Raw genomic sequence first — 16721 nt, forward strand, 5'->3', positions numbered from 1 at the left:
CTCGCAGCCTCAGCCCTTCAAATCTCTCTCTCAACTGAGACCTATAGTTTCTGGGCATCACCCACTGTTCACTCTGGGGGACATCTACCTAGCCTCTGTCCCTACCCTCACTTATCAAATTCCTGATCCAGGCCTGGCGCGGTGGCTCACGCCGGTAATCTCAACACTTTGGGAGGCTGAGGCGGGAGGATCACCTGAGGTCAGGAGTTTGAGACCAGCCTGGTCAAATAGTGAAACCCCGTCTCTACTAAAAATACAAAAAAATTAGCTGGGCGTGGTGGCCGGTGCTTGTAATCCCGGCTAGTTGGGAGGCTGACGCAGGAGAATCACTTGAACCCGGGAGGCAGAGGTTTCAGTGAACCGAGATGGCGCCATTGCACTCCAGCAAAAGCGAAACACTGTCTCAAACAGACAAACAAAAAACCTCCAAGGCCGGCCTGGTGGCTCACGCCTGTAATCCCAGCACTTTGGAAGGCCAAGGCAGGTGTATCGCCTGAGGCTGGGAGTTCGAGACCAGCCTGGCCAGCATGGTGAAACCCCGCCTCTAATAAAAATACAAAAATTAGCCGGGTGTGGTGGCAGGTGCCTGTAATCCCAGCTACTCGGGAGGCTGAGGCAGGAGAATCACTTGAACCACGGAGGCAGAGGTTGCAGTGAGCCAAGATAGTGCCATTGCACTCCAGCCTGGGCAACAGAGCAAGACTCCATCTCAAAAACAAACAAACAAAAAACCTCCTGATCCAGGAGGTCTTGGTGGGGAGCACCACCTCCCCTCAGATTTCTCAGACACATGCCCTGCCTCCCCACCCCACCCCTCATCTGGACTGGGCTGCCCTGAGCCTTTCCCTTCATAGTTCCCATTGCAGGCAGAAATGGATTAGTGGAAATCACTGATTAAGATTCTATCTATACTGTGGACTTCGCAAGGGCAGGACCGTGTTGGTCTTGTCACTCTGGTATCCTCAAAACCTGGCTGGCCCCAACACATTTTTTTTTTTTAAGATCTTAGAGGTGTTTGTTTGTTTTAATTTAGAGAGAGGGTCTTGCTCTGTCACTTCGGGCTGGAGTGCAGTGGTGCAATCATAGCTCACTGCAGCCTCAAACTCCTCAAATGATCCTCTCCCCTCAGCCTCCCAAGTAGCTAAGATGCCACCATGCCCAGCTAATTTTATTTATTCATTTCTCATAGAGACAGGGTCTCACTATGCTGCACAGGCTGGTCTCAAACTCCTGGGCTCAGTGATCCTCCCACCTTGGCCTCTCCTAAAGTGCTAGGATTACAGTCGTGAGCCACTGCTCCCGGTCCCAACACATTTTTCAAATAAAGAATGAACAGGTGCCCTCTTAGTCTACCTCTTTGCTCTGCAAAGTTTCTGTATAGCTCCCACCTTGGCACTGCACTCTGCAGCCTCAGGGGTAGGGTGGGGTGTTGTGCCAGGGAGATAGGCCCTAGAGCCCAACTGACAAACACAGAGGGGACGATGGGGAACTCCGAGGCCAGTACACATCTTCTCCAATATCACAGCCGTCACAGGAAAAATAACCTCACAGGCCAAACTCAAAAGACATTTGAGGAGCATAGACATTAGGCCGGGCGCGGTGGCTCACGCCTGTAATCCCAGCCCTTTGGAAGGCTGAGGTGGGCGGATCACGAGGTCAGGAGATCGAGACTATCCTGGCTAACACGGTGAAACCCCGCCTCTACTAAAAATATAAAAAAATTAGCTGGGCGTGGTGGCGGGCGCCTGTAGTCCCAGCTACTGGGAAGGCCGAGGCAGGAGAACGGCGTGTACCCGGGAGGTGGAGCTTGCGGTGAGCGGAGGTGGCGCCACTGCACTCCAGCCTGGGCGACAGAGTCAGACTCTGTCTCAAAAAAAAAAAAAAAAAAACATAAATCAGGAATATCTAGAATATCTAGATCGAAAATTCAAAATTCAGTTGAGCATGGTGGCTCCCACCTGTAATCCCAGCACTTTGGGAGGCCGAGGCAGGCAGATCACCTGAGGTCAGGAGTTCGAGACCAGCCTGGTCAACATGGTGAAACCCCATCCCTACTAAAAATACAAAATTTAGATGGGTGTGGTGGCAAGCACCTGTAATCCCAGCTACTTGGGAGGCTGAGGTGGGAGAATCGCTTAAACCTGGGAGGTGGAGGTTGCAGTGAGCTGAGATGGCACCACTGCACTCCAGCCTGGGCAACAGTGCAAGTTGCCTGGGCAACTGCACTCCAGCCTGGGCGACAGAACAAGACTCCATCTCAAAATAATAATAATAAAAATAAATAAATAAAATAAAACAATTAGCCTGGCGTGGTGGCATGTGCCTGTAGTCCCAGCTATCTAGGAGGCTGAGGCAGGATAATCACTTGAACCCAGGAGATGGAGGTTGCAGTGAGCCAAGATCGGGCCACTGCATTCCAGCCTGGGAGACAGAGTGAGACTCTGTCTGAAAAAGAAAAATTAGCCAGGTGTGGTGGCACATGTCTGTAATCCCAGCTACTCCGGAGGCTGAGGCACAAGAATTGCTTAAACCTGGGAGGCGGAGGTTGCAGTGAGCTGAGATCATGCCACTGTACTCCAGCCTGGGCGACTGAGCAGGACTCCGTCTCAAAAAAAAAAAAAAAAAAAAAAAAATGCAGGCCAGGCACCATGGCTCATGCCTGTAATCCTAGCACTTTGGGAGGTCAAGGTGGTTGGATCACCTGAGGTCAGGAGTTCAAGACCAGCCTGACCAACATGGTGAAACCTCGTTTCTACTAAAAATACAAAAATTAGTTGGGCGTGATGGCAGGCACCTGTAATCCCAGCTACTTGGGAGGCTGAGGCAGGAGAATTGCTTGAACCTAGGAGGTGGAGGTTGCACTGAGTCAAGATTGCACCATTGCACTCCAGCCCGGGCAACAAGAGCAAAACTCCGTCTCAAAAAACAGAAAAAAGCATGTGGTGGTTAACTGCTTAATGGGTATAGGGTGGGTGCCTGGGACTACAGGCACACACTACCATGCCTGGGTCTTACATTTCTGCTTGTTCTTTTTCTTTCATTTTTTTTTAAAGACAGGGTCTCTGGTGGGCGGAGTGGCTCATGCCTGTAATCCCAGCACTTTGGGAGGCCAAGGGGGGGAGGATCACCTGAGGTCAGGAGTTTGAGACCAGCCTGGCCAACATGGTGAAACCTCATCTCTACTAAAAATACAAAAATTTGCTGGGTGTGGTGGCGCGTGCCTGTAATCCCAGCTACTTGGGAGACTAAGGCAGGAGAATCACTTGAACCTGGGAGGCGGAGGTTGCAGTCAGCTGAGATCTGGCCATTGCACTCCAGCCTGGGCGACAAGAGCAAGACTCCATCTCAAAAAAAAAAAAAAAAAAGCATAAGGGGGTTAACTGCTTCATGGGTATAGGGCGGGTGTAGGGTTTCCTGTTAAGATGAACATGTTTTGGAACTAGATAGAAGTGGTGGCTGCACAACATTGTGAATGTACTAAAGCCACTGAGTTGCTTACTTTAAAATGGTTAATTTTGGCCGGGCACGGTGGCTCACACCTGTGATCCCAGCACTTTGGGAGGCTGAGGCGGGCGGATCACGAGGTCAGGAGATTGAGACCATCCTGGCTAACACAGTGAAACCCGGTCTCTACTAAAAATACAAAAAATTAGCCAGGCGTGGTGGCAGGTGCCTGTAGTCCCAGCTACTCAGGAGGCTGAGGCAGGAGAATGGTGTGAACTCGGGAGGCGGAGTTCGCAGCGAGCCGAGATCGCGCCACTGCACTCCAGCCTGGGTGATAGAGCCAGACTCCGTCTCAAAAAAAAATAAAATAAATAAAATAAATAAATAAATAAATAAATAAATAAAATGGTTAATTTTATGGTATATGAGTTACACTTCAATAAAAACAAATTGCTGAAATTATAAGGATAAACTGATACTGCTAAGTACAGCATCAGATATGAAATATTTCTTTGCTTTTTTTTTTTTGAGACAGGGTCTCACTCTGTTGCCCAGGCTGGTGTGTAGCAGCACGATCTCAGCTCACTACAACTTCTGCTTCCCAGGCTCAAGTGATCCTCCCACCTCAGCCTCCCAAGTAGCTGGGATCAAAGGCACGGGCAACCACACTTGGCTAATTAAATTTTTTTTTTTTTTTCAGAGATGAGGTCTCACTAAATTGCTCAGGTTGGTCTCGAAATGCTGGGTTCAAGCAATCCTCCTGCCTCAGCCTCCCAAAGTGCTGGGATTTCAGGCATGAGCCACTCTGTGCCCAATTCAAAACTATTTATTTTATTTTATTTATTTTTGAGACGGAGTCTCACTCTGTCGCCCAGGCTTGAATGCAGTGGCGCGATCTCGGCTCACTGCAAGCTCCGCCTCCCAGGTTCAGGAAATTCTCCTGCTTCAGCCTCCTGAATAGCTGGGACTACAGGCGCTCACCACCACGCTGGGCTAATTTTTTGTTTTTAGTAAAGACGTGGTTTCACCGTGTTAGTCAGGATGGTCTCAATCTCCTGACCTCGTGATCCACCCGCCTCGGCCTCCCAAAGTGCTGGGATTACAGGTGTGAGCCACTGCGCCTGGCCATTTATTTTATATTTTATGAGACACAGTTTCACTCTGTTGCCCAGGCTGGAGTGCAGTCGTGTGATCTCGGTTCACTGAAACGTCCTCCTCCTAGGCTCAAGCAATTCTCACGTCTCAACCTCCTGAGTTGGCCAGGCTGGTCTCAAACTCCTGACCTGAAGTGATCTGCCTGCCTTGGCCTCACAAAGTGCTGGGATTACAGGCGTGAGCCACTGTGCCCGGCCTCAAAACTTATTTTAAAGTTGCCGTAATTAAGACAGTGTGGTATTGATATGATAAACAAATAGTCCAAATAAATGGAAGAGACCCAGACATATATAGACCCTTGTTTATAACATAGGTGGCACTGGAGTCATTCTTTCTCCCAATTCCAAGTTCCCATGGAAGGAACTTAGATCTGGCTCTGGCTCAACTGGAGAGGAAAGCAGCCAAAGACAGAGGCCACTTGAGTGAGCCATACAGACCCCATGAGTTTCCTTTTATTTCTTTTCAAAATTTTTTTAAAGATTTGGTGATTCTGCACCCCCCCATTGAAAAATTAGTTTTTTAAAAAAATCAGAGGACCTAATCTGAGAAATCTTTTACAAAGGCACTCTCCAGATAATTCCAAACAAGTTATTCTTTTTTTGGGGGATGGAGGAGAACAAAGTCTCGCTCTTTCACCCAGGTTGGAGTGCAGTGGTGTGAGCTCTGCTCACTGCAACCTCTACCTCCTGAGTTCAAGCAATTCTCCTGCCTCAGTCTCCCGAGTAGCTGGGACTACAGGCATGTGTCACCACGCCTGGCTAATTTTTTGTATTTTTAGTAGAGACAGGGTTTCACCATGTTAGCCAGAATGGTCTCGATCTCCTGACCTCGTGATCTGCCCGCCTCGCCCTCCCAAAGTTCTGGGATAACAGGCGTGAGCCACCGCACCCAGCCGAGTTATTATTTACTCTATAAACAGTATCCACTTCTAAAAAAAATTTTAACCTTTCAGAGAGAAACTGGGAAGCACCCCACTGTCACACTCCATGAAGGGACTGAAACTGAATGTTTTTGTGTACTTCTGTGGGCTCAAGCTTTTAGCTTAAGAATTTCATAAGATGCCTCTGGCCTTCCTGAGACAGCCAAAGCTGGAGGTGAGTGGGAACCACCCACCTTGAGCAGCTGTGGCTAGACCACAAGACCCCTCACTGACCAAGAGCCCACCTGCCCCCAATCCCGCTAGGGAGAAGGAAGGACACGTGCACCTGGCTCCATGTGTAAAATGTTTATTCTCAGCATATGCTTGTGAATGAACTAGGAGGGGGGGCTTTGTGAGGCTTTGCCACAGTGACCTCTGCGGGGACCGACCGTGTCAGCAGAGCCACTGGGTGAAGGTTGGGAAGGTGGCAGCAGCCACAAGGCCTGGAACAAGGTATGGGGAGGTATTTGAGGACCTCCAGGGGACCCGATTGGTTGGCTGCTTGGTCACCTCCAGATGCGTAGCCTGGTGTCCATTCTGAGGCACGAGGTGGGAGTGGCAGGATGTGCTCAGTTGCCCATATGGAAACTCAGCCTCCACAGGGCTCTGCGCCCTGCTCTCCTCTCTCACCTGGGGGAGGAAGTCCGCAGTCAGAGGCTCCCACAGCAATCCCCTCCCCTTCTCAAACCACTGAACCATCCTGTCCACCAGCCCAGCTTACCTTTTCCACTTGTCTGAAGACCCGCAGCAGGTTTCCACGAAGGACACCTTGAAGCTCTTCCTCACTCCAGCTACGACTCAGCAACTCCTCTATCAGGACTGGGTATGTGGACACATCCTCCAGCCCCTGAGGGAACCTGTGTGGCCACCCACCAGCCAGCTGTGGGACCTTAGCCCTGATCCTGGGTTGGGGCCCGCTGCCCACCAGCCCTAGTCACACAGGGGAAACTGAAGGCCAAGTTCTTCAGGCTAGTGAATGCAACCTTGGAGGCTCCTGGAGGACTGGGCTTCTGTAGCCTCCACCTGCTGAGCAGATGGTCAGCCCACAGCAGGTCTGCTAGGCTGGGAGTGGAGCATATCTTGGACAGATGAGCCCTGCCTGCGGAGGGGAGTATTTAGCAAGTATGACAACTTGGAGTGGGGCCACTGGGCCACTGAAGGGACAGGGAGAAACTAGGAAACAGGCCCTGAGAGTGGGGAGTGTCAGGTGGGCTAGGAGACCAGAGCCTGTGGCTGAGGCCTGGATGGGAGGATGTCAGGATGGGAATGAAGACTAAAGGACTCCCTGCTGCACCCCAGCCTAAGAGAAACCTCAGGGAAGCACTCACCGGCCAGTCCCGTCATAATTTCCACCAATCCCGATGAACTCAGATCCAATGACTGCCCTGATGTGGTCAAAGTGATCTAGGGTGGAGGTGAGGGTGGGCAGCACTAGGCTAGTTAGACCCTGGCACCAGCCCTGTCCCCAGCACTCCAGGCTGTGGCAGTTGGCTCCACAGAGCTAGCTCATGGCCAGTCATGAGTCCTGAAGCGGCTACAGGCTGGTCACTGGACCTAGAGTGGACCTTGGAGCCACCCCTTTGGGACTTTTCCTGCCCAGGACCCACCCTGCCTCTGGGTTCCTTGAGAGCCTGGTGCAGGCTGAGCCTGTCCTGCCCAGAGATGTGGGGAATGAGAGAAGTTCAAGGATTGGGAGCAAAACCAGGAGGCATCAAACACATCAGCACCGACTCTGTGGCTCCAGATCTGGGTGGCACTGAAGAGCTGTGTCTGCTGCCTCTGGGTCGTTGGGAGGTCTGCCCATTGCCCAACAGGTGCACTAGACTGCTAGAGTCGTCCTGAGGGCCCTGGCAGCCACAACCCAAGCCAGCACTGCACAAAGCTGAGGTGAGACTCACCTGCCACAGTGGACACGTTAGCAAGCAGGTTGCACTGCAGCACCCCCATGGACAGTGTCACCATCACGATGCCACCATTCTTCTTCTAGAGGGATAAAGGGACACTCATCTCAGCCCTTCTGGCCTGAGAACATGCCTCCTGTGCTGTGGGGGCCCTGGTAGGACTGTGCTCCATCCTGGCTTCAGGGGTTGGAAGAGGCTTCACCTCTCTGTTTGTGGGTCCCTGAGTGGAAATTACTTGGCCTTAAGTTTCAGGGATGGAGGAGGATTAACCAGCCTTTGGTCCAAGGGTGTGTGAAACCTGGGCTGATGGCTTTGTGCTCAGGGTCAAGAAACTTTGGATAACACATGCCTAGTTTGAAAGCTGGGATGGCCACTCACCAGAAGCTGCAGGATATCATCGGGAACATTCAACAAATTGTCACACACAGCTCTGGCAGCTGAGTGGGAGAAGATCACAGGAGCCTGAGACACTTCCAGGACCCTTCTCATCAAGGTGTCCGATGCATAGGACAAATCTATCATCATGCCCAGGCGGTTCAACTCCTCTACTACTTTCTGCAGAAACAATTAGTTTTTTTTTGTGGGGGAGGGTGTTGGGGTGCAAAGGTGTACACACATATCCGTAGGGAGCAGGTGGGTTGGGGTACAAAACAGGAGTCCTCACCTCACCAAAGCTTGTCAATCCGCTGACGTTGGTGTACATGTGGTGTCTGAACTTGGTGGAACTCTCTGCCCTGCAGGACAGCCATGGAAGGGCAATTTAGCTGATCACACCTTGGGCCATCAGAGCCTGGGGGCCCTGGCTCTATCCATCCATCCTGCTTCCAGAACAGGTGCATAACCAGCTGCTTTCTGGGACTGTGAGGGACCCACTGGGTGTCCAGCCTCCCTCTGAGGACCCCTTCATCCTCAACGGCTTGGTCACACCCATGCCAGGAATGGGGCAGTTTCCACACCATGCCATCTAGCATCCTGGCCAGGTGCTATGCTCACCATGGTGTATTGCAGGTGAAGGTGAGTGTCAGGTAGCGCACCCCCAGCACATAAAAACTGCGCAGCACAGAGAGGCTGCTGTCCAGTGAGTGACCACCCTCCACACCAATGAGGCAGGCCAGCTTTTGAGAGCTGTTCAGACCTAGAAGGAGGTAGAGAGTCAAGTGGTCAGACCCCAGGAACAGAACCTCCAGAGTGACATCCTGACTACCTCTCATCTGCTGGCCCACCTTCAGCTGAGGTCACAAGCTCGAGTTCAGAGTAGGAGGCACACATGCGGCGAATGAAGTCAATCTGCTCCAGGGCGAGGCGCACGGCAGTCTGGTCCTGGGACTGGCATGAGACGGAGGCTGACCAGAACTGAGGGTAGGTCAAGGGGTCCAGAATGAGGCCAGGGTGGTCTTCAACCCCCTAGGCCTGCCACTCCTGCCTCAGACCCCATAACACCCATTTGGGTCAGTGGCCCCAAGTGAGGCACTACATGACTCCATGGTACCTTGATGACTTTTTTAAAATTATTTTTTATTTTTTATTTTTATTTTAAAATTTGAGACAGGGTCTTGCTCTGTCACCCAGGCTAGAGTGCAGTGGTGTGATCATGGCTCACTGCAGCCTTGACCCCCCAGGCTCAAACGATCCTCCTGCCTCAGCCTCCCAAAGTGTTGGCATTACAGATGTGAACTACCGAGCCTGGTTCCTTGATGACTGTTTGCTGCCAGCAGTCAAATGATGGACTCACGACACATCATAAATTACTGTTACGGCCAGGCCAAGTGGCTCATGCCTGTAAACTCCACACTGTGGGAGGCTGAGGAGGGTGGATCACGTGAGGTCAGGAGTTCGAGACCAGCCTGGCCAACATGGTAAAACCCTGTCTCTACTAAAACTACAAAAATTAGCAGGGCGTGGTGGCAAGTGCCTGTAATCCCAGCTACTCAGGAGGCTGAGGCAGGGAGAATTGCTTGAACCCGGGAGGCGGAGGTTGCAGTCAACCAAGATCGTGCCACTGTACTCCAGCCTGGGCGACAGAAGGAGACACTGTCTCAAAAATGCAAACAAACAAACAAGCAAAAAACTGATGTTAGTCCATGTGCTATGTGAATGCCCCAAGGCCAATCCACTATGTCCTTTGTGGTTACGGCAGACCCCACACTCACCAGGGATTTTCTGGTCATTTTCTGCGTGTTTCCACAGAACCTGGGCATACATGCAGCTAGCCTGTCTTGGCCTCCAAGGCCCCACTCTCCTTAGAAACCACATGATGGCATACTGCATGCCCCATTGTATTTAGTCACCCAGAGGCTGGCCGACCCAGGTTTCTGTGACCCCAACATCCCCCAGCAGCCATGCTGTGGCATCCTGTGTGTCCCTGTGGTACCTGGGCACCCACGAGGCCGTCTCTAAGCCTGTCCAGGCTGGTCTGACCATGGCTGAAATTTCGCAGGTTAACATCCTGAAGCACATTCTTGTAACGCTGTCTCAGGACCTGGGGCAGGTCATTGTGGCTGGGGGTGTGAAGGTCAGATGGAAACACCGCCTCCAGATCAGTCAGGATATATCAGGTGCTTGGGTCTACCCTCCTCCACCCCACCAGGCACCTCCTCACACAGACCATATAGAGACGTCCTGAGGTTGGGTTGGAGGGAGGGGGTTAGATTCCACCTGGAATGGAGTAATGCGGGGAAGGGCACCCATGGGTGATGGAGGAGAGAGGGCATCCAGGGGTGGTGTGAGGGAGCCTCCTTGATAGCCCTGCATGCTCAGAACCTCCTCTCCTGCCCAAGGGTGTGCTCACCCCGCGTTGCCCAAACGCTGCACCTACATACCCGTCCACGAGCGGGAAACTCCGCATCAGGGCCTGCGCGCGACCCCGAAGGTCCAGGGTTTTGGGGGTGCCTGGCGTAGTGAGGCCTGGGGTAGTGAGGGCGCCGGGGACACCCGGCGTGGTGAAGAGGCTGGGGGAGCCCAGCGTGGAGAGGGCTCTGGGGGCGCCCGACGTGGTCTCCGCGCGGGTTACGGGCTGCCGCAGCAGCAGCAGCAGTAGCAGGAGCAGCAGACGCCGCAGATACCGCCGGCTGAGCGCGCGGGAACCCTCGCGGCCCGTGGGCTGCATGTTGCGCGGGGGTCGGCCGCGGGAGCCTGGGAGGAGCAGGCGACGGGCAGAGGCCGACAATGGGGTCCAGACCATGACGACCCAGCCTCGCGAAGAGGGGGTTGAAGTCACGCGACTCTGAAACCGACGCGCCACCCAAGGGGGCGCCACGGCTTTTCCGCCCCCAAGCAGGAGAGCGCCCCCATGGGCCGGAACCGCCGCTGCAGCGTCGAGGACTCCTCGCCCTTCCACCCCCAGCGCTGGCTCCATAGACCCCCAGACGAGTGGGGGAGGAGGCCAGGCAGGGAACTCGTAGGGGCCCAGGGATCTTCCTGATCTCACTTCCTACCCAGGCCCACGTGGGGGTTAGCTGCCGGCTTGTGCCCAGCTCCTAGGCAGGTCAAATATTCTAAGCTGCGACTCAGAAGAGTTAATTCGGTCTGTCTGGTTTGATGGACAGAAAAATATTCCCTATAGGTATTTCATTTCATTTCATTTATTTCATTCATTTCATTTCATCTCATTTCAGTTTTGAGACGGAGTTTGGGTCTTGTTGCCTAGGCTGGAGTGCAATGGTGCAGTCTCGGCTCACTGCAACCTCCACCTCCCGGGTTCAAGCCATTTTCCTGCCTCAGCCTCCCGAGTAGCTGGGATTACAGGCGCCCGCCACCATGCCCAGCTAATTTTTGTATTTTCAGTAGAGATGGGGTTTTACCATGTTGGCCAGGCTGGTCTTGAACTCCTGACCTCAAGTGATCCTCCTGCCTCGACCTCCCAAAGTGCTGGGATTACAGGCGTGAGCCACCGTGCCTGGCCCCGAAAATGAAATTTAAGAACAATTTTTGTTGGGGATCATTATTTTAGCTTTTTTTCCTTCTCCAAGAGACAGAGTATCTGTCACCCAGGCTGGAGTTGCAGTGGGGTGATCATAGCTTGCTGCAGCCTTGATCATAGCTTGCTGCAGCCTTGATCATAGCTTGCTGCAGCTTTGAACTTCTGAGCTCAAGCGATCCTCCTTCCTCCATCTCCCAAGTAGCTGAGACTATAGGTGCAGTGCCACCATGCATGGCTAATTGTTATTTTTTATTTTATTAAAACAAATTTTTTTTTGAGACAGGGTCTCACTGGAGTGCAGTGGCACCATCTCAGCTCACTGTAGCCTCGACCTCCCAGGTAAAAGTGATCCTCCTGCTTCAGCTCCCTAAGTAGCTGGGAGGGACTACAGGCATGCACCACCATGCCCAGCTAATTTTTGTATATTTGCATTTTTTTTTTAGAGACAGGGTTTTACCATGTTGCCCAGACTGGTCTTGAACTCCTGAGCTCAAGCGATCTGCCCACCTAGGTCTCCCAAAGTGCTAGGATTACAGGCATGAGCCACCACGTCCGGCCTTATTTCTTTTTTAGAGACGTGTTTTTTTTGTTTGTTTGTTTTTTGTTTTTTGTTTTTTTTTGAGATGGAGTCTCACTGTGTCACCCAGGCTGGAGTGCAGTGGCTCCATCTCTGCTCACTGCAAGCTCCGCCTCCCGGGTTCATGCCATTCTCCTGCCTCAGCCTCCTGAGTAGCTGGGACTACAGGCGCCCACCACCACACCCAGCTAATTTTTTGTATTTTTAGTAGAGACCGGGTTTCACCGTGTTAGCCAGGATGGTCTTGATCTCCTGACCTCGTGATCCGCCCACCTTGGCCTCCCAAAGTTCTGGGATTACAGGCGTGAGCCACCGTGCTGGGCCAAATATTTTTTTCTATATATATGTTAGTATACAGACACAAAAATGAGAGGTGACAGCATGCTGGCAGCCCTCACAGCCCTCGCTCCCTCTCGGTGCCTCCTCGGCCTTGGCGCCCACTCTGGCCGCGTTTGAGGAGCCCTTCAGCCCGTCGCTGCACTATGGGAGCCCCTTTCTGGGCTGGACAAGGCTGGAGCCGGCTCCCTCAGCTTGCGGGTAGGTGTGGAGAGAGAGGCGTGGGCGGGAACCGTGCCTGCACGCTGCGCTTGCGGGCCAGCTCGAGTTCCGGGTGGGCGTGGGCTTGTTAGGCCCCGCACTCGGAGCGGCCAGCCGGCCCAGGCAGTGAGGAGCTTAGCACCTGGGCCAGCAGGTGCTGTGCTCGACTTCTAGCTGGGCCTTAGCTGCCTCCCCGCCGGGCAGGGCTCAGGACCTGCAGCCCTCCATGCCTGAGCCTCCACCCACGCCGTGCGCTCCTGTGCGGCCCAAGCCTCCCCGACTAGCGCCAACCCCTGTTCCACGGCGCCCAGTCCCATCGACCGCCCAAGGGCTGAGGAGTGCGGGCACACGGCGCCGGACTGGCAGGCAGCTCCACCTGCGGCCCCGGTGCAGGATCCACTGGGTGAAGCCAGCTGGGCTCCTGAGTCTGGTGGGGACTTGGAGAATCTTTATGTCTAGCTAAGGGATTGTAAATACACCAATCAGCACTCTGTATCTAGCTCAAGGTTTGTAAACACACCAATCAGCACCCTGTGTCTAGCTCCGGGTTTGTGAATGCACCAATCGACACTCTGTATCTAGCTAATCTAGTGGGGACGTGGAGAACTTTTGTATCTAGCTCAGGGATTGTAAACGCACCAGTCAGCACCCTGTCAAAACGGGCCCATCAGCTCTCTGTAAAACAGACCAATCGGCTCTCTGTAAAATGGACCAATCAGCAGGATGTGGGTGGGGCCAGATAAGACAATAAAAGCAGGCTGCCAGCTCCTTCAGTAGCAATTTGCTGGGGTTCTCTTCCAGGCCGTGGGGGGCTTTAGTCTTTTGCTGTTTGCAATGACTGTTGCTGCTGTTCCATTTTTGGATCCATACTGTCTTTATGAGCTGTAATATTGCGAAGGTCTGCAGCTTCACTCCCGAAGCCAGCGAGGCCATGAACCCAGGGGGAGGAACTAAGAACTCCGGACTCGCCGCCTTGAGACCTGTGACACTCACCACGAATATCTTCAGCTTCACTTCTGAGCCTGCGAGACCGCGAACCCACTAGAAGGAAGAAACTCCGAACACATCCGACCATCAGAAGGAACAAATTCCGGACACGCCACCTTTAAGAACTGTAACACTCACCGCGAGGGTCTGTGGCTTCATTCTTGAAGTCAGTGAGACCAAGAACCCACCAATTCCGGGCACAAAAAGACCCCAGAAGAGTTTACACATCAAATGTTAATTAACAGTTATCCTCTCGGGAAGAGATCTACCTGCACCCTGGTCAGTTTGCATTTCATTTCTTTATTATGGTGATACTGGCTAAGGGAAATCATGGGTAGTGCTCGTGAGGGCTAATCAGGGTCATGGGGGTTGGTGGAGGCACCACAGCAGTAGCTGAACCTTGCTTCAAAGGTCTCGATCGGGCATGGAGGAGTGGAGAGGGGATCCAGGGTTGGCTAACAGCCCAGCAGAGGTCTAGTTTGGGCATTACAACAACTGTTGTGGAGGAGGCACAGGTGGATTCTCTAAGGCATGGAGTTGAGGGACAAGATCAGACTAGGTCTCTTGGTCCTGAGAGCATGAGGGGGCTTGGTCTGACACGTTATTTCACCTGGGGCAGAAATCCTCCTTAAAGACAATACAAGGCTAGCTTCCAGCAGCTCCTTGTCATTTCTTGTTGAAAAAATCCTGGTGCAGGGGAAATAGATCTCAAAACTGCATCTGGGGCCGGATGCGGTGGCTTACGCCTATAATCCTAACACTTTGGGAGGCTGAGGCGGGCAGATTGCTTGAGTCTAGGAGTTTGAGACCAGCTTGGCCAACACAGTGAAACCCCATCTCTACTAAAAACACAAAAATTAGCTGGGCAGGGTGGTGTGTGCCTGTAATCCCAGCTACTGAAGAGGCTGAGGCAGGAGAATCACTTTAACCTCGGAGGCGGAGGTTGCAGTGAGCCGAGATAGCGCCATTGCACTCCAGCCTGGGCAACAGAGCAAGACTCCGTCTCAAAACAAACAAAAACTGCATCTGGGTCAGCGCAGTGGCTCATGTCTGTAATCCCAGCACTTTGGGAAGCCAAGGCAGGCAGATTGCTTGAGTCCAGGAGTTTGAGACCAGCCTAGGCAACATGGTGAAATCCTGTCTTTACTAAAAATACAAAGTATTAGCCAGGCGTGGTGGTGCGCACTGGAGGTCCCAGCTACTCCAGAGGCTGAGGTAGGAGAATCACTTGAGGCCAGGAAGTTGAGGCTGCAGTGAGCTGAGATCGTGTCACTGCACTCCAGCCTGGGCAATGGGAGTGAGACCCTGCCAAAAAAAAAAAAACAAAAAACGCTGGGGATGGTGGCTCACGCCTGTATTCCCAGCACTTTGGGAGGCCAAGTTGGGTGGATCGCCCGAGGTCAGGAGTTCGAGAGCAGCCTGGCCAACATAGTGAAACCCCGTCTGTACTAAAAATACAAAAAAAATTAGCCGGTCGTGGTGGCAGGTGCCTGTAATCCCAGCTACTCGGGAGGCTGAGGCAGGAGAATCACTTGAACCTGGGAGGCAGAGGTTCTAGTGAGCCGAGATCACGCCACTGCACTCCAGCCTGGGCAACAAGAGGAAATTCCGTCTCAAAAAAAAAAAAAACCCTGAATCTGGGTAGCATCTGAACTTCCTGGGCCAGTTGCTGCTGAGAAAGGCCAATGACACAGACCGAATCTAAATTATCTTCCCTCTGTATCTGTGTGTCTCTTGTTTTTCCACCTGGGCTCCCTGATAAGTGGGCATCCCCTTCTGGGCACCTCAAGAAGGGCCTTGGCCTCTGGCGACCACTTCCCCTTGTTGGTTGCTGTCTGCTCCTCCTCATGCCTGGGGGTTAATGGCCAAGTGTGACCCAGCTGCTTCTAGCTTTGGTTCTCTCAGGAAGGGCAGAGAAAGGTCATGTTTATTTCGGTCTCCCATAAACCTCCCCGGCCTGCCCTGAAGGTCTTTATTTAAGTGACTTGGAACAACATGAAGAATGGCAACTTTGCTAATAGTTTAAGAAAAGTGCAGAAGCATTGCATGTGCACCTGTTTCCTATATTATCATTATTATTATTATTATTATTTCAGCTTAGTTTTGTTTTGTTGTTGTTTTTGGGTTTGTTTTGTTTTGTGTTTTTTTTTGTTTTGTGTGCTACTCTGTCACCCAGGCTGGAATGCAGTGGCGTGATCTCAGCTCACTGCAACCTTTGCTTCCTGGGTTCAAGCGATTTTCCTGCCTCAGTCTCCCAAGTAGCTGGGACCACAGGCGCGTGACACCACGGCCGGCTAATGTTTTGCATCTTTAGTAGAGATGGGGTTTCACCGTGCTAGGCAGGATGGTCTCGATCTTCTGACCTTGTGATCCGCCCGCCTCGGCCTCCCAAAGTGCTGGGATTACAGGTGTGAACCACCGCTCTCAGCCTATTATTTTAAATTGTTTTGCTGGGCATAGTGGCGCACGCCTGTAATCCCAGCAGTTTGGGAGGGCAAGGTGGGTGGATCACTTGAGTCTGGCAGTTTGAGACCAGCCTGGGCAACATGGTGAAACCTTGTATCTACAAAAAATACAAAAATTAGCTGGACATGGTGGTGCGCGCCTATGGTCCCAGCTACTCAGGAAACAGAGTGGGGAGGATCACTTGAGCCCAGGGGGTTGAGGCTGCAGTGAGGCATGATTGTGCCACTGCACTCCAGCGGTGACAGAGACCCTGTCTCAGGAAAAAAAAAAAATATTATTTTAATGGGCAGCCCCCAGAACTGGAAGAGGTTCAGAGGACTCCCTATTTCCTACATTAGACATGTGAAAAGGACAGGGCATGAAGTTACAATTAATTTTTTAAATGTTATCAAAATAATACATAAGCACAGTTTAAAATGTTTGCTTATGGTTGGCTAGGTAAATCAAAGTGGCTTACTCCTGTAATCCTAGCACTTTGGGAGGCCAAGGTGAGAGGATTGCTTGAGTCCAGGAGTTCGAGACCAGCCTGGGCAACATAGGGAGATCCCTGTCTCTATAAAAAAATTTAAAAATCCTCCTTCTAAGTGAAGTAACGAAAAAAAGAAAGCTGGCCGGATGCGGTGGCTCACGCTTGTAATCCCAACACTTTGGGAGGCCGAGGCAGGTGGATCACGAGGTCAGGAGTTCGAGACCAGCCTGGCCAATATGGTGAAACTCCTTCTCTACTGAAAAAAGAAAAATCAGCTGGGCATGGTAGTGCATGCCTGTAGTCCCAGCTGTTCAGGATGCTGAGGCTGGAGAATCGCTTGAAATCGG

At 52.3% G+C, this 16721-nt stretch overlaps 1 protein-coding gene across 1 annotated transcript; it reads right to left on the minus strand.

The window, feature by feature from the left end:
• Window positions 1-5809: 5809 nt before the first annotated feature.
• Window positions 5810-10838, minus strand: DPEP3 (dipeptidase 3). Its single transcript, XM_004057852.5, has 10 exons — window positions 10239-10838; window positions 9791-9917; window positions 8643-8772; window positions 8413-8554; window positions 8084-8153; window positions 7798-7974; window positions 7417-7501; window positions 6847-6922; window positions 6240-6375; window positions 5810-6148 (listed from the first exon to the last, which is right to left on the minus strand). Exons 1-10 carry the CDS (start codon window positions 10772-10774, stop codon window positions 5912-5914), a joined length of 1716 nt encoding a protein of 571 aa, XP_004057900.4. The 5' UTR covers window positions 10775-10838; the 3' UTR covers window positions 5810-5911.
• Window positions 10839-16721: the final 5883 nt, after the last annotated feature.

This window comes from Gorilla gorilla, chromosome 18, assembly GCF_029281585.2.
Source record: "Gorilla gorilla gorilla isolate KB3781 chromosome 18, NHGRI_mGorGor1-v2.1_pri, whole genome shotgun sequence".
NCBI classification, from domain to species: Eukaryota; Metazoa; Chordata; class Mammalia; order Primates; family Hominidae; genus Gorilla; species Gorilla gorilla.

Excerpts from the sequence above, each read along its gene's own strand:
- DPEP3 (XM_004057852.5), bottom strand. The coding sequence starts at position 10,774 with ATGGAGCCAGCGCTGGGGGTGGAAGGGCGAGGAGTCCTCGACGCTGCA. Across the intron at positions 7,502-7,797 it reads ATGATATCCTGCAGCTTCTG|AAGAAGAATGGTGGCATCGT; the intron begins GTGAGTGGCCAT and ends TTATCCCTCTAG. Across the intron at positions 6,149-6,239 it reads TCTTCAGACAAGTGGAAAAG|GTGAGAGAGGAGAGCAGGGC; the intron begins GTAAGCTGGGCT and ends TTCCTCCCCCAG.